This window comes from Piliocolobus tephrosceles, chromosome 8 (assembly GCF_002776525.5).
Source record: "Piliocolobus tephrosceles isolate RC106 chromosome 8, ASM277652v3, whole genome shotgun sequence".
Taxonomy (NCBI): domain Eukaryota; kingdom Metazoa; phylum Chordata; class Mammalia; order Primates; family Cercopithecidae; genus Piliocolobus; species Piliocolobus tephrosceles.
Window position 1 is genome coordinate 95,253,691 of NC_045441.1, and position 27,127 is coordinate 95,280,817.

Below are 27,127 nucleotides of genomic sequence, written 5' to 3' on the forward strand. Positions count from 1 at the left end.
GTGCTTTTAGTAGAACAATTTATTTTCCTTGGGTATATGCCCAGTAATGGGATTGCTGGGTTAAATGGTAGGTCTGTTTTTAGTTCTTTCCGAAGTGGCTGAACTAATTTTACATTCCCACCAGCAGTGTTAAGCATTCCCTTTTTCCTGCAACCTTACCAATATCTTTTTTTTGTGTGTGACTTTTTAATAATAGCCATTCTGGCTTGGTGTGGTGGCTCATATTTATAATCCTAGCACTTTTTGGAGGCTAAAGCAGGAGGATTGCATGAGGCCAGGAGTTTGAAAGCAGCCTAGGTCATATAGTGAGACTCCATCTCTACAAAAAATAAAAATATTAGCTGGGTGTGGTGGTGTGCACCTGTAGTCCCAGCTACTCAGGAGGCTGAGGTGGGAGGATCACTTGAGCCCTGGAGGTGGAGGCTGTAGTGAGCCGAGAACATGTCACTGCACTCCAGCCTGGGTGATAGAGTGAGACTCTGTCTCCCAAAATAAATAAAATAAAATAAATAAAATAAAACAACAATACTACCCAAAGCAATCAACAGATAGATTGCAGTCACTATCAAAAAACTAATGGCATTCTTCAGAGAAATAGGAAAAACAATCCTAAAATTTGTATATAACCACAAAAGACCCCAAATCGCCAAAGCAATCCTGAACAAAATGAACAAAGCTGGAGGTATCACACTCACATTTCAAATATACTACAAAGCTCTAGTAACCAAAACAGCATGACACTGGGATAAAAATAGATACATAGACCAATGGAACAAAATAGAGAATCAAGAAATTCATCCACATATCTATAGACAACTGATTTTTGACAAAGGTGCCAAGAATACTCATTGGGAAAAGGACAGTCTCTACAATAAATGGTACGGGGGAAACTGGAGGTCCTTAAACAGAAGAATGAAACTAGCCCCCTACCTCTGACCCTATTTAAAAATCAACTCAAAATTATCAAAGACCTAAATATAGGACCCAAAACCATAAAACCACTGGAAGAAAACATAGGAGAAATGCTTCAGGACATTGGCCTAGGAAAATATTTTATGAATAAGACCTCAAAACATAGGCAACAAAAGCAAAAATAAACAAATGAGATTACATCAAACTTTAACCTTCTGCACAGCAAAGGAAACAACAGAGTGAAGATAACCTACAGAATCAGAGAAAATAGTTGCACACTACTCATCCAATAGGGGATTCATATCCAGAATAAATAAGGGACTCAAATATCTTAACACCAAAAAACACTACAAAAACAACAATCCGATTTAAAAATGGGCAAATGACCTGAACAGACATTTCTCAAAAGACATACAGATGGTCAACAGGTATATGAAGAAATGCTCAACATCACTAATCATCAGGGAGGGAAATCAGGGAAATAGAAATAAAAAAAAAAAAAAAAGTCATGAGGTATCATCTCACCCCAACTATGATAGCTATTACCAAAAAGTTAAAAAATAACAAATGCTGGTAAAGATACAGAGAAAAGGAGCTCTTATATACACTGTTGGTAAGAATGTAAACTAGAGAAATCACTATGAAGAATGATATGGAAGTTCCTCAGAAAACTACAAATACAACTAACATATGATCCAGCAATCTCCCTACTGGAAATTTATCCAAACGAAAGGAAATCAGAATATTGAAGAGACATCTGCACCTCCATATTTACTGCAGTGCTATTCACAATAGGCAAGATATGAAATCAACCTAGGTGTCCAACAACAGATAAACAGATAAAGAAAATGGGAGTTACACACACACACACACACACACACATACACACATACATATGCATACACATAATGGAATACTATTCAGCCACAAAAAAGAACAAAATCCTGTAATTCATGGCAATGTGAAAGGAACTGGAGGACATTATGTTAATTGAAATAAGCCAGGTACAGAAAGTTAAACACCACATGTTCTCACTCATTTGTGTAAGTGAAAAACTGTTCTCACTCATGTGGAAGCTAAAAGTAGAACAGCAGATACAAGAGGCTGGGAAGATTAGGGGAAAGGATGAGGAAAGGAAGGAATAGGGGTAGATTTGTTAATAGACACAAAATTACAGTGAAATAGGTGGAATAAGTCCTATGTTCTATACTACTGTAGGATGGCTATGGGTAACAATAATACATAGTTTCAAACAGCTAGGAGGATACTGAATATTCCCAACACAAAGAAATGATAAAGGTTGAATGTATACGCTAATTACCCTGATCTGATCACTCTACATTATATGTACTGAAACTTCACTATGTACCCCATGAGTAGGTACAATTATTATTAGTCAAAAAAAATAAAATGAAAAAAATGCAAACAGCCATGACAAGTTTCACTACTTTACATGATTTAGATTTACCAAGATTAAGTGCTACTTCTTATTCGACAAAGTGAGTTATGCCTTTGCAATACTTGAGATATTTTCCTTTTCAAATAGCCATTGTTTCTTTTTAAAGTGTGTAGGTTGAACAGTGTTTGTTTTTTCTTTAATAAACAAAGACCACTCTGCCAATTTCTGTACTTCATTGAAAACAGATTTATTTTTAGTGCATTTTTATAGCACCTTGCCAACTACAAATTTCTGGAATGTACTCAACATAAAGAGTGAAAAAGAAAATATAAGCAATTTAAATATATACTTTGACATATAAATGTAGGACAGTTCTGTGTCCTGTTCGATGTCATGAAAGGTATAGTAGTTGGTAGGTAAAAAGAAACCATGTTGTACTCTGTTGTTGACTAATTGTGGTTACCTTACTTATCAATAAAATTAGAAGTATTATGCTCACATTTTTCACCTGTGGGTACAAGGAAGCCTGGTTGAAGTCCTCTCCTTGAGAGGTCTGGATTTGTTCACCTACTCAGATTTCAATTGGCTTTATAATAGGTTTCCTTATGTGCCTCATATTGGCTCCAGGTTCACTGGGTTTAAAAGGAGCCAAAGCACCATAAGGTTTTGGCAAAGGAAGAGTGGCCTCTGCTTCTGGGATGTAGGCATTTGGACGCTGCTCTGCAGTCGTGTAAACACCATTGGGCATCTGGCGATTATCTGCTTCCAAGAACTCCTGCAAAGAATGATTTTTCCTTTTCAGTTCTCTGAAAACTCTGGTGAAGTCACTTTATCCTTAGGTCCCAAAAGACGCAGCTGGCCTGGACAGTCTTTGACTGTGCTAGCTGATACTCCCCAAAGGGATGGGAGGAGTAGGAGGGTGGAATCACACCACACACACACACACACACACACACACACACACACACCCCTCACTGGAATGGGTGTATTGCTTCAGCATCACATTATTCCTGGGGTTTAGGGTTTTTCAAAGACTGCTTCGTGGGTCCTAACTATGTTTCCACCTCAATGTCTGTCATCAAGCACTAATTATTTTCCTGTTTTTGACAAAGGCAGAGCAACATATTTCCTTTGGTAAGTCACTGGTGAGCAAATGTTACAGTGGAAGAGATAGAGGAGTAAAGTGCAACCAGAGGAGGAAAACCGTCACCAGCTTGCTCTGAGCCTCAACGTTTTCGAGACTTTGCCTGTGCCTCTGGAAAACAGAGTAATCACTTAACTGCACTAAAAAGCCCTCTGATAAATGGCAGTGGGACACCATAGGTAAAATCCGAATGCCCTAAAAGGAACAGTCCCAGGTGGTGGGGAAATTAGAAATCAGGTAATTTATACCTGTGCTCAGGTATTCGTAGTGTGTTTTGAATGCAGTTTTGTCTTGGGTTTAGGAGCAAATAGGGACCCTTTTGGTGACATCCACTGGACAATTTGAGTGAGTTGTACATCTGGAGGATGTAGACTCCTTGGAAAGAGACACCTAATTCCAGTCTAAGAATACTGACAGGTCATGGGGGTAGGCAGAAGATCTGGTATCTAACTTGCAGGGGGAGTCAGTGATAGACCTAGTCTTAGGCCAGAGGACTAAGGCGGGAAAATAAAGGGGGGGCGCTGAGGCCTATGATGTACATCAGGCATCTGCAGAAGGCATGGCGACTATAATGTGGGTGGAGGCCTCACTGTATGCTGTGGAGGCCACAGCAGATGAACACGGAACAGTCAGGTGTGGTCTGAGCAGTGGTGCCAAGACAGAGATTGGAGACTTACAGACAAGACCGATGCCAGCCTGGTCATCACTCTGCTGGTGGAAGGCCATGATGTTCAGCCTTGGCAGCCCAGGATGTAAGGCTGTGGGGTGGGCCCTGTGCTTGCTAAGTGTTCTTCAGTGAGTATTGTGGCACTCTGGATTACTGCACTTTGTTATCTATAGAATATCTTAAACACACTTGTAATGACTATTGGGACTGTGTGTGGTAGAGTGGGGAAATTTTTCTTATACTGTGGGATGAATGGCCCCCTGAAAGCAGCCCCTGCTGGCACCCTTTAGAAATGCAATACAGGAGCCAAAGCCTACCTGAGACTTTTCAGCGATGGCCAAGGCATGCATTTCTTCATCTCGAAGGACCTTCAACCATTCTTTCTCAATTTCCTTATTGAGTGGCAGACCTTTTTCTATCCTGGAATTGCAAGTGAAGATGAAGTCTTCCTTCTCCCTGACTTCCTTTTGGAGTTCAATGGTTAGGGCTTGTTTCATGGACAGCTCAGCAACAACAGCCATCATTTTCTCAGTTGCATTTTTTATCCTTCTTTGATAGCCATTCATCTAGAATTAAAGAGCCCAAGGCTTAGTCTATGTATGCGGTCCACGAAGACTTAAAATGGCAGGCTGCTGGCCGCCCATATGGTGGGGTGCATTTTTGCCTGAAGGAAGGAGGGTCTAACTTGGAATTCACAGAAATTAAGAACTGGAAGAGACTGCAGAGATTGAGCTGAATGCCCTGGTTGTGTAAGTAAGGACAAGGAGAGAACAAGAAAAGGATTTGTTTATCTAGTTACTAGATTTCAAGGTGGATAACATTAAGGAGAATAGTTTAGTGCCCATTTTTAAGCATTTTTAAGAGGTGAGAAGGAGAGGTGAAAGGATTTTTTTTTTTTTTTTTTTTTTTTTGAGACAGAGTCTCGCTCTGTCGCCCAGGCTGGAGTGCAGTGACGCGATCTCGGCTCACTGCAAGTTCTGCCTCCCGGGTTCACACCATTCTCCTGCCTCAGCCTCCTGAGTAGCTGGGACTACAAGCACCCAACACCACACCCGGCTTTTTTTTTTGTATTTTTAGTAGAGACGGCATTTCACCATGTTAGCCAAGAGGGTCTCGATCTCCTGACCTTGTGATCCGTCTGCCTTGGCCTCCCAAAGTGCTGGGATTACATGCGGGAGCCACTGCGCCCGGCCAGGGATGTTCTTTTTTTTTTTTAATTAAAATAAAGACAAGGTCTTGTTCTGTTGCTCACACTGGAGTATAGTAGTGTGATCACAGCTTACTGCATCCTGGAACTCCTGGACTCAACCAATTCTCCTGCCTCAGCCTCCTAAGTAGATAGGACTATAGCCATGCACCACCACACTTGGCTAATTTATTATTTTTGTAGCAATGGGGACTTGCTGTGTTGACAAGACTGATTTTTAACTCCTGGGCTCAAGCAGTCTTCCTGCCTTGGCCTCCCAAAGTGCTGGGATTACACGCATGATCCACTGTGCCCAGCCAAGAGTGTTCTTGATGCTTAAATTCTAGCTTAATTTGACATTATTAGTTTGTCACTTATCCAGGGGAAAAAATCTGGTAGAACTAATGTTACTCTTTGCTTATGTAAGATGATCAGCAGAAGTTCTGCATCTGAAATGACTTTTTAAATGAAAACCGTCACACTGACATGTTGGTGTTACTGATAATTCCTGGTGTGCATCATTACTAGGTCAGAAACATGCACGAGCCGAGCTGGGGAAAACTTAGTCAATAACTTAGAATGAGAGCTGTTCCTGGAGTGTTTTGTCTGTTTGTTTTGAGACAGGTTCTCACTCTGTCACTCAGGCTGGAGCACAGTGGTGTGCTATCAGCTCACTGCAACCTCTGCCCCTGAGGCTCAAGTGATCCTCCCACCTCAGCCTCCCAAGTAGCTGGGACCACAGGTGTGCACCATCACGCCTGGCTATTTGTTTTTGTATTTTTTTGTAGAGATGGGGGTCTCACTATGTTTCCTAGGCAGGTCTTGAACTCCTGAGCTCATGTGATCTACCCGCCTTGGCCTCCCAAAGTGCTGGGATTATAGGCGTGAGCCACTGTGACCAGACCTTTTTTTTTTTTTTAAACCTATTAATATCAGCTATTTAGCATTAATACAGTTAAAAGATAGGACTAATTGGAAAAAAAAAATCTCAAAAGGCAGGAAAGAAGTAAAACTGGAATTAGGGGTTCCTGTAATCTCTCTGTCTTATAAATGGTAGAATCCTTTAGTGTGATAGCCATAGTGGGGCAGTTCAGTGGTGATACCTTCTACCTGGCAACACCCACTAGTTCCTCCTACCTTGCCTTATTTTTTCTTCACATCATGTCTCACTGCTGATATGATACATGTTTTTCTCTATTTGATTACGGTCTGTCATCCCGTAAGAATGTACTCTTCATGAGGACAAGGACTATTTGTTTTACTCATCATCATAGTCCCAGTGCTCAGGACAGTGCTTGGAATATAAGAGGCACTCCTGCCCTCAAATTAAAGTTGAATATTTTCTGAATGAAGGAATGAATGAACTCTTAGTCTGTTTCATTCTTTGTTCTTGGACCAGGATAAATGGGGACATGCAAATGAGCTTCCAAATACTACACCTAATGTTGAATACCTTCCTCTCCTAAAGAGCATATCCGGTCACATCTGTACCTCTGCTTAGAGGAATGTTACAGCGAGTGATTTACCTGCCTCTGAAAATGTAATAACTGATTATTATATACAAATTTTGCCTCCTTAATGGTAGGTAATATAAATTTTTATGACTTCTATACTGAACTAATTTTTAGGAAGCATGTATCGAAAAAAATTGACTACCACTAAAAACTTCAATGAGTCATAAGTTTTGCCATTTTTATTTGACTTTTATGCTTCGGCTTTGACAACTTCCACTAACAGACTGATCAGTCCAGCAGCATTGGTGCAATTCACAACTTTAAGTCATAAAATAAGAAATGCTAAGACTTAGATAAGCTAATGCACTTTGAGTGAATTATCATGTCTGATGTTTCTTTAAATGTTGCTGCCTTTCCTTTTTTAAATGAATTTCCTTTTCTTTGGGGGGAGTCATTTTCCACTCAACGACTGCACACTTGAGTGTGTATGTCCGTCTGTGTAACTAGCCAACTTCCCTTCTCTTCCATAAATTAGAAAACAAAGCTTCATATTATTCTGGGTTGCTCCAAGTCTAACTGAGATTTCCCACTTTCTGCTCCCACTTCTGTTGGGAAATTTGCAAGAGGAGCCATAAGCTATCTAGGAGGAGTGAGGACTTGATGAGATGTGCAATCTTATTGAATGTGGCTAGGCCACTTATGTGTTCGACTATGTAATACTTGAAACAACTTCGGCTATCACACCCATTACACAGATGAGAAAATTGAGTTTTAAGATCATTTATCCATCTTTCTCAAGGCCATTTGCTAGTTTTGATAAATCATAGATCTGGAATCTGAATGTCTTTCTACTTTCCAGTTCTGCCTACTATGAGATTATCATTTCAAATGGAGGGGGCAGTGAAAGCTGGGGAGGAGGAAGAAGCCAATGGAGAGCATGGAAGTTTGGGAAAGGAAAGGGGAGAATGATTGTTAGACTAGGACTCAGCTGTGCTGGAGCTTTCCTGGCTATGGAAAGTGGCCGCTATGTACATTTCTCTAGCATTACTGTTGCCTTCCAGGCAACTCTGCCATCAGCTTTGATAAGTCAGGCCTCAGTGAAAATGACTTCCCCCAGGGAAAGGGAAATTCATTTTGCAAAAGGCAGGCAGGCAACATTTATTTAAAGGAATATCAGACATGCTAATTCAGGCAAAGTGCATGAACTTAACTAAGCCTTAGCATCAGTCCAGTGGCAGACGTGCGACTCACAACTTTACCTTAGTTTATGAGGCAAAGTTGTGATTTGCATACCTGCCACTGGCCTGATCGGTCTATTCATAGAAGTCGTCAGAGCAGAAGCATAAGAGTCAAATAAAAATGGCAAAGATAGTCTAAGATTTACAATCATTTCTTGTTTAGTGTGCCACGTGTGCTTCTGAAACAGAACTGGTTATTATTCATCTTGTAAGTGTTTTTCTAGAGTCTGGTATACGCTAGGCATTGGGGAAATTAAGAACAAGGAACAATTGCTGCCCTCAGGAGCCCACAGTCTCTGGTGTGGGTATTACCATTATCTGTTTTCATCTGTCTCTCCCTACTAGACCCTGTGAGCTTCCTATGGTGTAAACAATGTGTCCCTTCCTCTTTGTTTCTGAACTCATGCCTAGCATGAGTGTAGCACATAGCAGGTGTTCAGTAATTACTGTTGACTGGCTGAACTCTGTACTGGCGGGATGCTCCAGAGGACCCCAGAGGCCAGGTGAGTGGCCAGTCCTCTGATGGCTCTATAGTACGCGTGAAAGGCCTCGCATGAATGGTCTTGGGTAGGGGTAGACTGAGGAAGGAGGGAGTCCCGCGCGTGCACAGACATGACGCAGAAATGGAACAGGCACTGGGTGTACAGGCTGATGGGGCAATTCCCCAAATGAACCTTTGTTGGAAGCAGGACTCAGAGCCACAGGAAGCCTGGCGAGACCTGTGGGAGTCTAGGGGGACTTCTAGGGGCTCTGTTGGCTGCTCCTTTCAGTGCAGCTTCTAGCAGTCCCACCCCCACCCTGAGGCTTTGGATCTGCCATCCTGGTCTCTTATGCTTATTAAATTAGGGGGTTCTGTGTTCCTGGCCTTTCCTCACTAGTGGTGCCTGGTGGGCACCTCCCTGGTGCAGTTGGTCTGGGTGTTGTGTGACTGCATTTCTCTTAACAGTCCCTTTCCATTTCTGGGTTCCGGCTGAGTTCTGGATTGGAGCAGTCCCTACTAAGATCACTGGATAAGTGAGGCGCTCCACTTAAAAGGAACTAGAAAGGATTTCACTTTGTGCATGGGATACAAAGATAATAACGGTCATAGTTGGGTAGTTGCACTGCTAAGTGAAACTTGTATACTGTCATTTAAAAGCTTAGGTTTTGCCACTGCGAAATGAATTCATTCAGGGAGTAAGATTGAAACATTTTGGACAATTCTGAGTCATCCCTCCGTTTTTCTAAGTTTCCCTAGTCATAAAGCCTAATCTCTCCAGTGCTTCCCTCAATAAATCTATCAGTCTGTGGAAAATAAAAGGTGATAAAGGAGCAGGGGCAGAAGGGAAAAGGCAGGGTCTCAGGCCTACCTTCTTGGCTAAGAGCAGCGTGTCCTGCTTGCAGGCCTGAGTTTTGCTGCAGAGCCTGTCTGTAAGCCGGGAGACCTGTTCATAGATGAAATCCTTCTCCAGCAGCTTCTCCTCCTTCTTGGCCAGTTGTAGTTCCAGCTATGTTTGAAAATAGTTTCAAGAGGAAGAAAAAAAGTCATCCAAGACAAAATCTTATTTCCTAATCAGAGCACTATTTCCCCCTACCCCCCCCCCCACACACACACAAAATACCTCTGGAAAGTGTTTACAGCTGGGTTAAGTCAAGACTTCCCCTGCCCCAGTCCCTGTAGATACCTCTGGGAGTTACAGTATGGCCCCCTCAGCTCTATCTAGCATCCACATCATCATTCTTCTGATGTGTTCCCATCAGGAAGACAAATTAATCCATTTAAGATGCCAGAATTACTCCTTTGGGCCATGAGAGAAAGGTGCCTTCGGAATCTCAAAACCACTGGATTGGAACTTCTTTTGTCAAGTGTCTAAATCAAGCTTAGAATGTATGACTAGATTACAACGAAAGGACTATATTAGTGACTAGAGTAACGAAGGATAGGTCTGTCAGCATAACATGAAACAGTACCGTAGGTATCTGTGAACTACATCAACAAGGGGCTACCAGATGCAATTTTAAGCAAAAATATTTACCTTGTCTAATTTTTTGATCATTTCTTTTTCGGTCAGATCTTTCCCTGGAAGGAAGCGAGCTCTGTTCTCACCGTCAGGCTTTATGAACTGTTTCTCCAGGTCTTTAATTCTGTCTGTACACTGTGAAAACTATTAAGAAAAAAACATTAACTTTAAAATGGATTCTCTAGCTCAGTAAATTTGAAAATCACATTGCCTAGGGTTTTCAGAGTTTTTCAGTAGGACCAACCCAGACACAGGTAGAAGAGAACTCTGTTTTCTTAACACCCCATCAGATGGGACCTGCTTAAGTGACGTTTCTGCTCATTTCTGGTACTGCAATGATGATGTCTATAATTGACCATACAAGGTGAGGCAGTGCCTTCTGGGTCATAGAAAAAGCTGATTTCATAAGCAACCCTTGATTGCTTCCCATTTGTGTCATGTTCATGGGATGCTGCGTGGTTGCAGGGCTCCAAGTTACAGCCTGATATGGTTGGATGTGTCCCCCTCCAAATCCCATGTTGAATGAAATGTGATCCCCAGTGTTGGAGGTGGGGCCTGGTGGGAGGTGTCTGGGTCATGGGGGCAGGGTGGGGCCTTCACGAACGGCTTGGTGCTGTCCTTACGATAATGAGTGAGTTCTCACTCTGTGAGTTCAAGTGACATCTGGTTGTTTAAAAACAGCCTGGCTCGGCCGGGCATGGTGGCTCAAGCCTGTAAGCCCAGCACTTTGGGAGGCCGAGGCAGGCGGATCGCGAGGTCAGGAGATCGAGACCATCCTGGCTAACACGGTGAAACCCCGTCTCTACTAAAAATACAAAAAATTAGCCAGGCGTGGTGGTGGGTGCCTGTAGTCCCGGCTACTTGAGAGGCTGAGGCAGGAGAATGGTGTGAACCCGGGAGGTGGAGGTTGCAGTGAGCCGAGATCACGCCACTGCACTCCAGCCTGGGCGTCAGAGCCAGACTTTGTCTCAAAAAAAGATGGATACAGGTAGCATTTTTAAAATTTATGCTCCTCCTCCCTACAGAAAGAATTATAAATGGTGACAAATAATTTAACATTGTTCTTCTTCCGGTATCTACATTCCTTAAATGTCCTTAATACAGAATTGAAGTATACATACATATGTAATCAAGCATTTGTTGTATTTATTATTAACAATACTTAATGTTCCCTTTTCTTAATTAGGAAACTAAATAAACAAAAATACAGTGCTTGCTTATAAAGGGGTGTCTCGATTTTAGTTTTCCTTTGGCATTTGAGGAAAAACTGTTTATGCTGTCTATGTAAAATAGTGTCCTTGTGTCCCAAAGTAATTCATGTGACTTCCAAGGTGCCTAAAATTGAGCTATCATTACAGAACCAGGAGAACAGACTCATGATAATCCTTGGATTAGACTGTTGGACAATTAAAAACTGTTCTGGACAACTGAAAAAAATGCAAACCTTAAGAGAATTCTGAAAATGATGCAAAAAACGGGGAAGACTTAAAAAAAAAAAAAAAAGACACTGTGGCTGTAAAAAATAACAGGATATGACTGGGATCTGGCACTGCAGAACAGGGCACAGAAACGGCTTGCCTGAAACTAGAAATTTCACAGCACATCCTTCAAGGGTACATATGATTGGTGCTGAGCAGATAATCAGAATTCACTCCGGTAGAGCAGATAACTGATAACACAGTCTGCATGTCTCAGTTGATGTGCAATCAAAATGATCAAAGTTCAGGTAGGGAGTGTAGTGTTATGAAATGTATAATATTTCCTTCTTGGGTAAAAGTGAATTTACATTTCACACTAGATAATTGGTTTTATATAACAAAATGACATTTTTTTTTTCTAAGAACAATTTTATCCACTGAATGGAAGTATTGATTTGCAGTGAACACAAAGAATAAGCTTATACAATAGAGAGGAAATTATTCTGTTGCAGATTTTATTGAATTTAAAGTCCTTTTATGTTGCTCTGCATCTTGATAGTGTAGGATGGGAAAAGATAGACCTGAAGCTTCATTTTGGGAAAAAGCCAGAGAGAGCCAAAGTCTTCTGTAAAATGAAGTGGGGGCAAGTATGGAGTTCCTGGGGGCCATCTGGGATGATGAGGCTGTGGAGGGAGAGGGGAGGTAAAAGACAAGCCAGTGAAATTGAGCTAGGCAAGGGTGCAGTACAGAGTATTAGCACTCAGGGAAGTGTCTCCAGTGATAGAGTGCCCCCAAAAACAGCATGGATGTCTGATATCTAATTGAAGTGCTTTGCATTTCTGTAATGTAACCCCACATACCATTGCCCCACATCTTTAATAAAGTCTGTCCACAGAGGTCTTGCATGAATGGTCTTGTGTAGGTATAGCCTGAGGAAGGGGTGAGTCCTGTGCCTTTGCGGACATGGCACAGAAGTGGCACAGGCACTATGTATGCAGGCTGATGGGTGATCCCTCAAATGAACCTTTGCTGGAAGCAGAAGTCAGAGCTCCAGGAAGCCTGGGGAGGCCTGTGAGAGTTTAGGGGGACTTTCTGGCCAATTGATCTGAATCTGTCTACACTTACTAAAGAAATGAATGGAAGAACTCATGGCTCAATTAAAAAAAAAAACACTTGAAATCAGAACATTGGCATATTTGTGCAAACTGAAAGAGGCTATTATCTATACAGCATATGCACATTCAAATGGCATAAAATATGAAAGCAGATCTATCATGTAGTCCCATGAAATCCTATGAATCCCCTTGAAATGATTAAAAAAAAAAAAAGAGGGGGGCCCAAAACTGTCCAGGGCATGAGCTAATGAAAACATTTACTTGTACACCTAGAAAACAAATGAAAGGATCTCTCCCAGATTTCTGATAATTTTAACAGTAATTGTATCTTGGGAGTACAATTTTATTTTTTTCTTTATAATTTTTATACTTTTACAAAATTTCATTCACCACATATCTTAACATTATTATCAGGAAAAAAAATCCAAATGCAAACCTGACATTTTAGAAAAAATGTTATAGGTTAGAATTTGTTCCTGCTACATTGAGTTAATGGGAACAAGTTTAGGCTACACAGTTTTCAGTTTAATTTTTAAAAATTTCTATGAAGAATAAACCCCTGGTAACACATGTGAAGAAAGTGGCTTTGTATTCATATTTTATTTTGTTTTTTCATGTTTTAGTTTTTTGGATTTATCCACTTTAAAAAAGGCCATGTCAGAGGCCAAGTTACTAAGCTATCATAGAACTACAGTGGTTAATAAAGAGTCAAATTATATGTGACTGCCAACTACTGATAAGCAACAATCTCCAGACAATCTCTTGCTCTGGGGGCCAGAGTATCAAAAGAGTTCTGGCTCATCCTCAAGATCTGTCCAGCAAACAGCAATGACGTAAGTATGCTGAGGGTAGTGAGAGTCTAGATCACTGAAGTTTGAGCTATGAGGAAGCTGAGCTAGAGATAAGTCCTGGGAGACTTTAAATTCTAAGAAAGGCAGAAAATGCTTCATGAGAAAAAAAAGACAATGTGTAGTCTGGATGCCTGAAGCACAGATTCCACCCTAGAGCAGCATTCAAGTGCATTTTTAAACAAGATGGATTCCTACAGGTCCTAGAAATAGTATGGCTTGGTTTACATGCAAGAACTCATCTACAAACTAATAAAGGTGGAAAAAAATAAACGGTCTGAGGAAGTGTCCTGTGATCACTCACCCACCTGAATTTGGAGCACAGCTAGGTCGCCATCCAAGGACCTCTTGGCTGGCAGTAATTTCTGGGTAACACAAATTTGTCTTTGCTTCTCAGCAATCTTCATTTTCAGGAATCGGATCTTTTCTTCCAGTAGATGTATTTCAATTTCTCCGTTTAGTTTCATCTTCTCTTGGATATTTATTTTTTCATAAAAAATGCATACTTCTTCTTCCCGCTCTATCAGCTGAACGCCACTGTGGTCAAATTCAGAGGCAGAGGCTAAGTGGGCATTGAGACCACCGTTTTACTAGTCATTGTGATTCCCTCTGGCTTTGGATGCAAGATATACATCAACACAGCATATACTTCCAGAGGATGACAGATAGTCACCAATGGCTTCCTAGTTAAATTACATCCACACTTTAGATTTCTCTAGGGATAGGAGGGTTACTGAGCCTCTCAACTTTGAGGCCGACCATGTGGTTGGCTAGCCACAGTGTCTCTGAAAGTCCCAAAGGTTTTCCCCGGGTGGGAAAGAATGTCATTCCCAATGCACAAACAAAGTGATCCCATAGTCTGATTTTCTGCAGATCCTTTTCTCGGGTCAGACTTGCCAACCAAGGCCTGGCCAGAAGCACACAGGCAGGGGGCCAGGGAATGTAGTTCTGGTGTGAGTCTGCTCTACATTAAATTGCTAGGCCCATTAGTTTCTTCTCAAGTTGAATATTTCTGATTGTAATTTCCCCATAAACAGACAAAAATCTATCCTTTGTAATCATGCCAGGAGAAAGACCCCTCCTTGAACGAAGAATATGGGGAGGAAACAAAGTAAGAATGTTCTAACCCTAGCAGCTTTGGTCTGCGTGGCCGATCATGCCCCACTGATCTGAGTAGCACCTGGGTGTACACTGTTTGTCCAAAAGCTTTGGTTTGTGCCAGGAGCCAAACAGTATTTTTTTTCTCCCCTGGAGAAAAACCTACCAGCCCTTTGAAAATGTGCTGTTCTTCAGAGGACCCTAAAGGTCTTCCCACACACTATGCATATCTGTTATTTCAGAGTTCCTCCTTTAATTGCTTCTATCTATGACTCCCCTTCCTCAAAACATGCATGCACGTGGTTGTACTTGGCTAATCCCAGCTCTACATTTCGTCTGTTTTCCTTTCAAAGGCTCAAGATCAAGTTCTCTTGATAACCAAAGCCAGGAGCAATGTTTTACCACGTTTTTGTACTCTCAAGGTCTAGCACTCTAATGCCTTATACAGAAAAGCACACAATCAAAGTTTGATTAAAAAATTCTGATACCAGATGTCATTATCACAGGGCTCTGCAAATTTCACATTCCTATTTCTCAGAGCACAAGTAACTTGGGGGAACTGCTGAAGTAAACATTGATTAATGATATAATTGCAACCTGGAAGAAATAATGCTACTCCTAAAGGTCTTACTAACTTGCTGAGCAAATGAACTGGGAGAATGGCTGAGTAAATATAGTAAGACCAAACCTACCACAAAAATGGGTACAAGTTCCACACTTCTTTATGTCAATTATGCCGAAAGAATCTGATGTTTTAAGAGGCGCCCTGAATGACCACCTAGGAAAGGACATTGATCTTCAAGCAAGCAACTTCCCCAAACCGCTCCTCTTTGCCTGTTTATGAGGATGGTATTTCTTTCTATCTTTTTGTTTGTTTGTTTGTTTTTGGAGACAGAGTCTCACTCTGTGGCCCAGGCTGGAGTGTAATGGTGCGAACTCGGCTCATGCAACCTCTGCCTCCCAGGTTCAAGTGATTCTCGTGCCACAACCTCCCAGTAGCTGGGATTACCGGTACCCGCCACCACACCTGGCTAATTTTTTGTATTTTTAGTAGGGATAGGGTTTCACCATGTTGCCCAGGCTGGTCTCGAACTCCTGAGCTCAAGTGATCCCCCCGCCTCAGCCTCCCAAAGTGCTGGGATCACTCCACTGTGCCCGGCATGAGGACAGCATTTCTTATTTTCAAGGGAAGCAACACACAGTCCCTTCTCTCCAAAGGCTAATGAAACCTAAATATCACATTTCCCTCACTATTCACTGTCAAGTCTAGGTAGAAAAAGAGGTGACATTCCTCAATTGGATCCCTGGTGCTCTGTTCTCACACCTGGTTTTTACCTTTCATTTCGATGCTGAACAGCTTTTTCATATCTTTTGCGAAGCTGCACCATCTCCTCTTCGATCACTGTGATCATATTGGCAAGTCTGTCAATGTTATTTAACTGGGCTTCCTTCTTTTCTTTCATTTCCTGAAGTTTTGATGCAATTTTGCGCACATCGTTTTGCATGCTCTCTCTGATGGTAACATTGTTGGCGTGTTTCAGCATGGAATTTTGTAGCTTTCTTTTAAAATAATAAGACAATGGGTAAGATTATAATTTTCTTTATTTAAAAGGAATGAAGGCTTCTGAAACACAAGCACTATCAAAGCAGACCTTGCTTTAGTGTAGCCCTTGAAATGACGATGCTAGTAATAATGATATTCATCTTATAACACTCTTCAGGAATTTTCATAATCCTTCCAGGTCTCAGATTTTCTCTCCTCCAGATTAGAAAATCTTTACTTTGTGCCCCAGCATTCTGCTGCCCCGCTTTATCAAAGCAAGAGACTGCAGTCATTCCTTTATTGTCATTCTCAGGAGACTGCTGTCTTGAGGACAGAGATGGTTATATCCAATAATATCCATTGGACATAAGGTGGTACCCGACTCAGCCTATGACCACAATAAGTGCTGAATGAATGCATGGCCTCTATAAACGTATTTCATTTTCAAGTTGGATGAGAACCTGATTAGGAAATTATATTTTTCTTTTCATCCACCCCCGACCCCTGAAATGAGGCCACTTTATAATCGTTGTTGAAGGAAACTGGGCAATAATGGCCACCAGAAAATTAGATTATACCCTGATCGTGTACTGTTTACTAACATAGGTGAAATAGTCCATCAGATCTTGGCACATGGTAAATAATAAATGAAGAAAACAACCATTTGCCAGACATTCTTCTGAGTGTTTTTATATGGATTAGCTCATTTCATAGTAAAATGTCATATGAAATAAGGACTATTTGTATGGATAAGGAAAGTGAGCTCAGAGAGACAAGGCAGCTTGTCCAAGGTCACACAGGTAGTAAGTGGCAGGGGTGGTATTTGGGTCTGGACACCACCTCTTTCACCAATCTGCTATAATGTATTGCTTCCCACAACACATTAGATGCTTTAAATCTACAACCAGGGGATGTTGGTTAACAAACGAGTTGATTGTTTTCTAACCTCCCAATCCCAATTATTAGATTTGTGCTTTTCTTTCTAATTGGGCAGGTGAAAATCATCATAGTAAGCACGGTTATATGTTACAGTTTTCCATTCGTTAAAAAAATGACTCCCAAACAGTAGAAGCATGATAGATTACCGTCTATAAAACAAGATGTTTGAACAAGCACTTTTTCTGGCTTTCTAAAATACTATTATTTTTTATTTTTATTTTTTTGAGACAGGGTCTCATTCTGTCACCCAGGCTAGAGGGCAGTGGCACCATCTTGGCTCATTGCAGCCTCTGCCTCTTTTCTATCTTATTATCCCCAGGATTTTTAGAGTTCAAATGAATCAGAAAACAAGTCTTTGAAAGGCGAGTCGTTATTATAACACTTACCTTTCTTGACTAACGGCACTATTTCTCAGAATTTCGAGTTCATTTAATGACATTTTATGCCTTTCTTTTATTTCATTTACTTTCTGATGAGCTTTGTGGAGTAAGTTAACAAATTTGTTTCTTTCATTTCGAATGGTGTCATACAGTTTAGCAAACTCTCTGAGTCTGTAAATACAAAGCGTTTACTGAAACTTATGAAATAAACATCAGGTTTTTTTCCCTCACCTGAATAGGTAAACCACCACATAATTACTTTACCTCCGATAAATTTCACATTTTTTCTTCTTGTGTATCCTGATTTCAAGATCCTTTGCTTTGATTTCTTTAATAATGTTGGTATATTTTTGCTGAAATGTAAAAAAAAAATATGTGAAATAAATAACAACATATGAACACTCCCAGGTTTATCCCATATCATTCCCTTCCATTAAAGACAATTCTCCAGCCTAGGCAACATAGAGACCTCATCTCTACAAAAACAAAAAAATTACTGGGTATGGTGGTGTGCACCTGTAGTCCCAGCTACTCAGGAGGCTGAAGTGGGAGGACCACTTGAGCCCAAGAATTTGAGGCTACAGTAAACCATGATTGCATCACTCCGCTTCAGCCTGGGTGACAGAGTAAGACTCTGTCTCTCAAAAAGTCTTTCTTGGCTTGCTGGGTTGTACAGATCAGGGTGAAGGTCTGAAAATTCCCTGGCTAGCTGAACTGATTCACATTGGCTAAGACAAACTGTTAACTGTTACCTAAGGAAGACAACAAACAAGAGAAGGGAAAAATCAAAAAGCCTGCATGGGTTGGGTTTGAGGAAAAGTTTGGAGGACTTTTGAGAAAGAGGAAGAGTGATTTTGAACTGCACAGCTGGAATGGGTGAGCACAGAGTTTATGGAAGATAGATGAAGGAAGAGGATTCCTAGTAAGTTCTGGTGAGTATTATAAACTGAACCCTCTGCGGTGTTTTGTCAGAGACTGAAGAAATGATTTTCAAGTGCTTTGCATTATTTTGTATGTGGGGTGTTTTCCTACACAATAAAGCATCATATTGAGACCAGCTGTAAGGAGGTGTTACACATAAATATTTTAAAAGAAAACAGTTACATTTCTAAAATTCTAAAAAATATATCAAGTGCTAAATACATTAATTATGTTCTTTAAATCTAAAGATACTGGTTCTTGCATCTGGGATAAGAAACGTATTCAAAAATGAAGGACTTGCTGGTAGAAACCAGAGGAAATAAGTTTGTCAGCCTTCTCTCAAGGACTGAGAGCAAAGCCCATTTGGTATGAGTGATTCGAAAGAAACTAGCTGTAGAGCCAAGATTGATGTGTAGCATTTTTCTAATGTTGTTCTCCATGAGAATAGGGGTCAGGAAGAAACAAATGTTTAAATAACTGTACACATGAATAATAAAACAGATGGGGAAATGTAGTGTCATCCATTCTGTCTTGGGAGTGATAGCAACATTATTTTTTTTTCTTCAGCTTGGTCTTTAGGGATGTGGATGCCATGTGAACATAAAATAGTAAGACTGACTGCCTTCTTACGGAAATCGCAGCTGAGTACACGTAATGTTTCACACACTAATTCCTAAGGCTACAAATACTCAAGGGATAAACATTTGTCCCTTATCAATTTCCATATCTCAAGAAGAATTGTCTTTTGTGGTTTAATATGAATTAACTCATTTAATAATGAGGTCTGCTTTACATAGATTAATCACACGTAGATAACATGTACATCAGTTTTTGAGATTAATTGAAAATTATCTAATTCATAAAACAGATCAGTGTTTATTTTAACAAATAAGTATACCTCTAGTGTTTCTATAATTTCTAAAGAGAAAAGGGAGGAAGTTTCTAACTAGCAAAGACTCACTGGAGTGGGATCTTCCCAGCCAACACCAAGTTGTCTTGAAAATGTTATTCTGGACCAGTTCCATCCCAGACCCTGACTTGGTGAAGATGGCTTTCTCCTTCCTTCTTTTCCTTCCTTCCTTCCTTTTATTTTTCACTTTTGAGATGGAGTCTCACACTGTCACCCAGGCTGGAGTGCAGTGGTGCAATCTTGGCTCACTGCAACCTCCGCCTCCTGGGTTCAAGTGATTCTTGTGCCTCTACCTCCTGAGTAGCTGGGATTATAGGTCCGCCACCATGCCAGGATAATTTTTTGTATTTTTAGTAGAGATGGGGTTTCACCATGGGCCAGGCTGGTCTCGAACTCCTGACCTCAGGTGATCCACCCACCTTGGCTTCCCAATGTGCTGGGATTACAGGCATGAGCCACCGCTCCTGGCCCAAGATGGCCTTCTCACATCTCTCCTCTCGCCTCTCCTTGTCCTACTCCTGCATCTTACCCCCTCAACCACCATGTGCTCTCAAGCTGCCTTTCTTTCATCCTGTCCTCCCTGACCATTTCTTTACCTGGTGAAATCCAACTACCCCATCAACTTCACTGTTGCTGCAGCCTTCATGCTGGAGTCTCAACTGTTTAATGTGGATTAAGTGACTTTCATCATCTGATTTCTCCAGCTCTCTGGTCTCACTATTTGACATCCTTTCTCCCCATCTTCCCATGTGCCAGCCATGCTGAACTTCTTTTAGTTTCTTAAATATTAAGGTGGAAAAATAAACAGTGAAAGGGGGATGTGAAGTGCCTGCAGTGGGCTGTGCAACGTAGATCTTCTCCTCAAGTCTTCTTTGCGAAAACGTACTTCATACCTCATTGCTCACTAATGCTTTGGTGTGAGTGAGCTCTTGCTGCAGAGTGAGAAGAAATGCCATTCCATGTAAATACTTACTTAGAATGAGAACAAAAGGCGTGCTTAGAAACAGACCACATCTGGGTCATGTGATAAATTCTTTTCTTTTCTCTTTCTCTCTCTCTCTCTCTCCTCTCTTTCTTTTCCTTTCCTCCCTTCCTCCCTCTCTCTCTCTTCTCTCTCTCTCTTTCTCTCTCTCTCTTTCTTTCTTTCTCTCTTTCTTTCTTTCTTTTTCTTTCTTTCTGAGGGAGTCTCGCTCTGTCGCCCAGGCTGGAGTGCAGTGGTGCGATTTCAGCTCACTGCAACCTCCACCTCCTAGGTTCCAATGATTCTCCTGCCTCAGTCTCCCAAGTAGCTGGGATTACAGGCACCTGCCACCATGCCTGGATAATTTTTGTATTTTAGTAGAGATGGGGTTTCACCATGTTGGTCAGGCTGCTCTCAAACTCCTGACCTCAAGTGATCCACCTGCCTTGGCCTCCCAAAGTGCTGGGATTACAGGCATGAGCCACCACACCTGGCCTGATAAATTCTTCTATTTTAGTAATATGTAATATCCTGTTCATTTTTAACAGGGAGCTTCTGGGCATGATCTGGACATAATCGTTATAAGGAATAAATGATTAATGGTAGAATTTTAGCTGGCGTGACAGGAGGGCTGTTTTACCATTTGTTTTATCGTTGATTTTAGGGGGGAATGTTGCACTGGCACATTTTTGGAGGCCCAGGAAAATCACGGCGTGATGCAGCAACTAAGAGTATCTGGCATTCAATTAAATGATGCCATCTTGATGAAGTTGGGAGGGACAGCTATCTAATGCTACCACTCTTGAGTTGTTCCTGGACAAATCACAGTGGAGTCTGAGATGGGAGTGAAAACTAAATGATATCTGCAGCCTATGCAGCTGCCAGCCCTGTCCACTGGAGGCACCCACTCTATTCTTACTGAAACTGACATCTGTTCAAATCCTCTGCTCATTGTCAATGATCTCCTTTCCCCTCTAATTTGTTGACTACTGTTACTTGAATCCTGGGACTATCTTTCAGCGCGTGATGGAATCTCATTTAGGGAAGATTTATAGTCACTGGTACTTGAAGGAGAGGCACAGTTATAGTGGTCCCTTGGTATACATAGGGAACTGGTTCCAGGACCCTTTGAGAATACAAAAATCCAAGCATATTCAAGTCCCAAAGTTGACCCTGTGGAATTCACCTATAAGAAAAGTGGGCCTTCCATATATGCAGGTTTTGTATTCTGTGAGTACTCTACTTTTGATCTGCATTTGGTTGAAAAAAAATCTGTGTATAAATGGACCCATGCAGTTCAAATCCATGTTGTTCAAGGATCAATTGTACAGCTTTCTAATGCACACTGCATTCAAATGAGGCTACCCTGAACTTTTGTAGTTATCAATAAATGGTTTTAAAAAAATGCAGTTACCTGAGCTTTCAGGAAATCCTTGGACTTTTGTTCCTTTTCATCAATTTTGATTTGAGTCATGCGGACAAGGTTGAATACCAGCTCTTTCATGTTTTCTTGCTCCTTTAAAAGCTTGTTTTCTTCTGCAAGTTGTTGTTCTACTAACTTAGACTCCATTTCGGATATAATTTTCTTTTGAAAAAAGCACAGATAATATTATAACTTAATTGAAGGAATACAATAAAGCTAGTATCTCAGACTACCTTTCTATTTCCTATACAAAATGTATTTTATTAAAACAAACAGGCCGGGTGTGGTGGCTCATGCCTGTAATTCAAGCCTTTGGGAGGTTGAGGCAGGAGGATGACTTCAGGCCAGCAGTTCAAGACTAGCCTGGGCAAAATAGCAAGATCCCTCTCAACAAAAAATAAAAATAAAAAATAAAGTAATGCTGTTTTAGCTTCATTTTTTTCCTTTATTTTGTAAAATAATGTGAAAATCAGTGGGTTAATATGATAGAACATTTTCTCATTCGGACTGTATTTTCAAGTGACTAAGAAAAAGAAGAGACATAAAAACAAAAGAAAGGCCGGGTGCAGTGGCTCAAGCCTGTAATCCCAGCACTTTGGGAGGCTGAGATGGGCAGATCACGAGGTCGGGAGATCGAGACCATCCTGGCTAACACAGTGAAACCCCGTCTCTACAAAAAAAAAAAAAAAAAATGCAAAAAACTAGCCGGGCGAGGTGGCGGGCACCTGTAGTCCCAGCTACTTGGGAGGCTGAGGCAGGAGAATGGCGTAAACCCGGGAGGCGGAGCTTGCAGTGAGCTGAGATCTGGCCACTGCACTCCAGCCTGGGCGACAGAGACTCCGTCTCAACAAAAAAAAAAAAAAAAGAAAAGAAAATTTGAAATTAGACATTGGTGAAATAAAACATCTGTGACTTACTTTTAATGTAATCAATAACCCATAATTTAAAAATCTCATTCCTTTGAATACTTTTTTCTGGTTCAAACATATTCTTTCTTCTCAAATTTAATGTAGGATTGGAGTGGACTTTGAGTTGAAGAAATATACCCACATTAAGCAGGATCATACCCTCCTTGATGACTCTCTTATTGCTAAGGTTTTGTGAAGCACTGCTAAAAACACAACTTTGTACGAACCCTTCTTAGACAGAAGCTTAAATGAATGTTGATATTAACCTGTTGGGCCAAATTCCTCTTAGCTACTTCAACTTCCTTGTGAAGCTCTCGCCTTCTCTCAGATAATGTAGAATCATCTTTAGGGATAGCTTCAATCTGGAAATCAAAATTTAAAAACACACATTTATGTAAGAAATAAATCTTCGGGAGCCTGAGGCAGAGAATTGCTTGAGCCTGGGAGGTGGAGGTTGCAGTGAGCCGAGATCGTGCCACTGTACTCCAGCCTGGGCGACAGTGCGTGACTCTGTCTAAAAATAAATCTTCACTGCCATGTAGTCAACTTCATCACACACTTTTTGAAAATGCTGGGCGAATCATGAGTCTCAATCTTACAGGAACTTCCCTTTATGCCAAATATTCTTTATAAGCCATGGCAAATTAAAATATAAAGACCTGCCAAAAATCGATAATTTGCCAGCTGCAAATGTTTTATTATTTAGAAATAAATCTTACTAATAGCCAACATTTATTGAACATAAACTAAGTGTCCAGCAAGGTTTTAAACGCCTATATATATGATCTTACTTCATCCTTATAATACCCCTCACAAGGTGGGGAATATTTTCTCCAATTGTACAGATGAGGAGAATGAGGCACAAACACATTTAAGTAACTTGCCACAGTGGTGCAGGTGCAAACCCAGGGAGGTAGACTTGGAACCCATGATCTGCCTACCTCATGACCCAGCACTTTGGAGACATGAATATAGTATGACTATTCAAATTATAGTTACTATGTTAGTACATTTATTAAATCTTACAGGATAAAGAAAAATATGTGATTTATTAATAATAGTGGGGATAGTTTGCTACTTATATGTAGTCATTTGATTAGTAGCTGGAAATTTCTTACACAAAAGAAAAGCCTCAACTTTTTGGTTGATACCTAAAATTTCACCATTACCTTTCTGTTATAACGGCTTGCACTTTTCTCCTGTGTTGACGTACTTTGGGGAGAAGCCAAATCTCACTCTTTAAGTCTCTGTTGCCCTATTAGGAATGAGCTTGTCAGATGCTTTGTGATGAAGACAAGAGTAGAGAGGAGGACACGTGGCAGCTGATGGGGAAAGGGTACCATTCAAGGCTACAGGGAGGGTCATCTTGGGGTGCTTACAGCCTACTTAGAGCAAGTTTAGAATTGGCTATTTACACTGAAGGCACATGACTCCAATCTGATGTGGTTCAGTTCCTACTGTGACAGCACACACTTGTAGGCCCTAAGGTTGAATACTGGCCAAAATTTGACCCAAGAAAGGAATATCACACTGTCTAGTGATTTGAAGGTTACTTAACAGGATCTTTCTGAGGATCATGCTGCTATGTTAGAGTCACTAAAGTGTGTCTTTGGATGCCCCATCATCCATGAACCAGGGTATCTTCAGTAGCACCTTCTGTACCCTCAGTTGTCCATGGGGTCTCCTACCCTGGAGCACTAGCTCTTGAGATACACACACTGGACTTAGGAAATGAGACATGGTCTTGTGAAACATGTCTAACAATATACAGAATTTTGTGGGCTTAGCAAAGATAAAATTGCTATAGCAGATCAGAAAAGGGAGAACTCAGTATAGAATTGAATAATCGGGAAAGCCTTCCTGGAAGAGGTGAGTATTCATCAAGGAAGAGTTGATTTCTCCTTTAGGAAAGTCGAGTTAAGTCCTCCTGGATAGAGGAACTCCAGCAAACATCCTGGGTCCCTGTCTGATTCTCTGCTACAGGTGTGCCTGGAGTGGGCTGTCCTCATGCTCAGCTCCCAGCTGTAGGCAGATCTAAACGTGAATGATAACAGGGACCAGGAACCCTTATAAGGTTTTGACAGAAAATATGATGAGAGCACACTCACTAGCTTCTACATCAACTAAAGGCCCTTGACGGATTTTTCCGGCTTGAGGTCTCAGACACTTTGGTTATTTCCAATATTTTGAAACACAAACAATACTGCAATAAAATGTATTCATTGTTGAACTCGCAACTGCTTCTTTGATACCATTTTCAGTTCTCCATAAAGCCGAGCCCTCTAGTTTCAGGCAGGAATTAGGTAGGCTTGGCTTGTGGAAGAGGTGACATGATAAGCCATTGGTAGCAGAGCATCCTGCTACCCTCCACCTTGATCTTAGCAACTGTGTTAATCAGGGTTCTTTATATCTCCTGACATATATCTATATCTATCAATCTATCTACTTTGTATCTCTCTCTCTCTCTCTCTCTCTCTGTGTGTGTGTGTGTGTGTGTGTGTGTCTGTGTGTATATGGAGTGGAGTTTATTAAGTATTAACTCACAGGATCACAGGGTCCCACAATAGGCCATCTGCAAGCTGAGGAGGAAGGAAAGCCAGTCTGAGTCCCAAAACTGAAGAAACTTGGAGTCTGATGTTCAAGGGCAGGAAGGGTCCAGCACAAGACAAAGAGGTAGGCTGGGAGGCTAGGTCAGTCTCTGTTCACATTTTTCTGCCTGCTTATATTCTGGCCACACCGACAGCTGATTAGATTGTGCCCACCCAGCTTAAGGGTGGATCAGCCTTTCCCAGCCCACTGACTCAAATATTAATCTCCTTTGGCAACACCCTCATATACACACCCAGGATCAAATCTTTGTATCCTTCAGTCCAGTCAAATTGACATTTAGTATTAACCATGACAGCAACAGAATGACATTTTTTTCAGAGTTGCAATGTATCCAGGAGTACTCAGACTTCTTTGCAGCTGGGCGTGCCCATATGGGCTAAGACAAGCCAATGAAATGTAAGCGGAAGTCTGTGAGGAGGGGTCCTGGGAAAGGGCTGTTTTCCTGTTAAAAGGAACAGCCAAGCCAGCAATCATGCATGTCTTTTGCTCTTTGTCCTTTCTCCTCCTTGTGTGAGTTTATGCTTAAAGGTGGAATAGCCATTATCTGACAAACAATGTACACACAGAGGTTGACTGAAAGGAGAGCTAAAAGGATCCTAGACTTTTCATTATGTGAAATAACCTGTTGTGCCTTCTTGTGTTCTTTTTATTAAGTGAGTAAAACAACTCCCTATTTAGCAAAATCATTACAGTTGAGTTTCTGTTACTTGTTGAGGCCAAATTGCAAACCTAACCTAATAGGTGTTTCTTTTGAAAGGAAACCTTCCTAAGGTAATCTGGAAAACAGGTTGGAGTTAGACTGAAGTCTCCAATAATGTGGGAAGAAAATAACTATCAAGTGTCAAAGTTCTAATTACATGGCCTGGAGTTACTTGAGATATTTACCATTTCTTTTGAGCCCCAAATTGCATATATCAAGTTTTGTAAGTTTATGTTCGTTCTTTTAGTTTTTATAGTGTAGCATTTCACACTTAAAAATGTATTTATTGTTACCAAACAACAGAAATGTGTAAAGTAAAAAAAAAAAAAAAAAAAAAAAAAGAAACTACTTCCTACCTCTGCTACTTCAAGTACTACTTCCCCAGGAGTCGTTATTAATAGTTTTGGTGTCTGTTCTTCCAGGCATTTTCAATGCATGAATAATCATCGGTAACTTTCATCAAAGTTAAGAAATTAGACATTATTTGTTGTTGTAAATATCCCAATTATTTGATATCAGTGAACCTCAGTTTAACACTTTGATATTTTTCTAAAGCATTCCAACCTTTCGTGAGGCTTGTACCTTGAGTTTCTGGGAGAGTCTCTATGTACAAGTCAAATGCCATAGGAGAATCAAACAGCTGTCTCTGGGGGGAAATACATTCTGAAGAATATCCAGAGCTCTTCATGTTCACCTTTTATCTCTTTTAGTTTTGGATTGCATGCAAGTCTGAAAAAATGTTCACTTGGGCTGGGAGTGCCGGGCCTGGCCCACTCCTGTTTTCAAGTACTGTCAGCTGTGGGCAGTGGCTGGGCTAATTATAAATCACAGGGTCAAAGAGGAAGTTCGTCTCTCACTGAAACTGTACTAGAACAAAAACAGATTTTCCTTAAAATCAACAAAGGAAAAGGATTTTAATACATTTTAATTTCTCTTAGTTTTATATTCTATGGGTGCTATTTTGTGGACTTCATAGCTAGTAATGTCATAATATAAATAGCTTTTATAATATTTGTTAAAATCTGAACAACTTGTGTGCATTCCACTGCAAACTCCTCTTTGGTCAAAGGCCATGCCTTACATATTTTGTGTCCAGTCAGATCAAACTACAGTGACAAGCCTCACCATCACAGACAGCTTCCAAATAGATTTATAGCATCCCATGCTTAAATATAAGCAGATAGCCAAGAATTACCATATATTGGAGGAAAGTTTCTAATAACAAAAAGACAAAAACAAACAAAAAAAGAAAAATACAGAAAAAACATGAAGAAAAGTCTTATTGAGGACAAGTATAACAAAAAAGAAACTATCATTAATAGCCTCAATGAGATAAGAGATTAAAGACACTAT

At 40.8% G+C, this 27,127-nt stretch overlaps 1 protein-coding gene across 11 annotated transcripts in view; it reads right to left on the reverse strand.

The window, feature by feature from the left end:
* Positions 1 to 2,538: 2,538 nt before the first annotated feature.
* The window catches only part of CCDC146 (coiled-coil domain containing 146), a 135,826-nt gene continuing 111,237 nt past the window's right edge, over positions 2,539 to 27,127 (reverse strand). For all 11 annotated transcript variants that reach the window (XM_023192539.2, XM_023192537.2, XM_023192536.3 and 8 more), the window contains 10 exons: positions 22,731 to 22,826; positions 21,548 to 21,718; positions 17,606 to 17,694; positions 17,348 to 17,512; positions 15,815 to 16,039; positions 13,690 to 13,918; positions 10,016 to 10,144; positions 9,350 to 9,487; positions 4,440 to 4,688; positions 2,539 to 3,086 (listed from right to left, as the gene is read on the reverse strand). In XM_023192539.2, the coding sequence (XP_023048307.1) occupies positions 2,883 to 3,086; positions 4,440 to 4,688; positions 9,350 to 9,487; positions 10,016 to 10,144; positions 13,690 to 13,918; positions 15,815 to 16,039; positions 17,348 to 17,512; positions 17,606 to 17,694; positions 21,548 to 21,718; positions 22,731 to 22,826 (1,695 nt within the window). In that variant the 3' untranslated portion in view covers positions 2,539 to 2,882. The remainder of the gene's footprint in view (positions 3,087 to 4,439; positions 4,689 to 9,349; positions 9,488 to 10,015; positions 10,145 to 13,689; positions 13,919 to 15,814; positions 16,040 to 17,347; positions 17,513 to 17,605; positions 17,695 to 21,547; positions 21,719 to 22,730; positions 22,827 to 27,127) is intronic.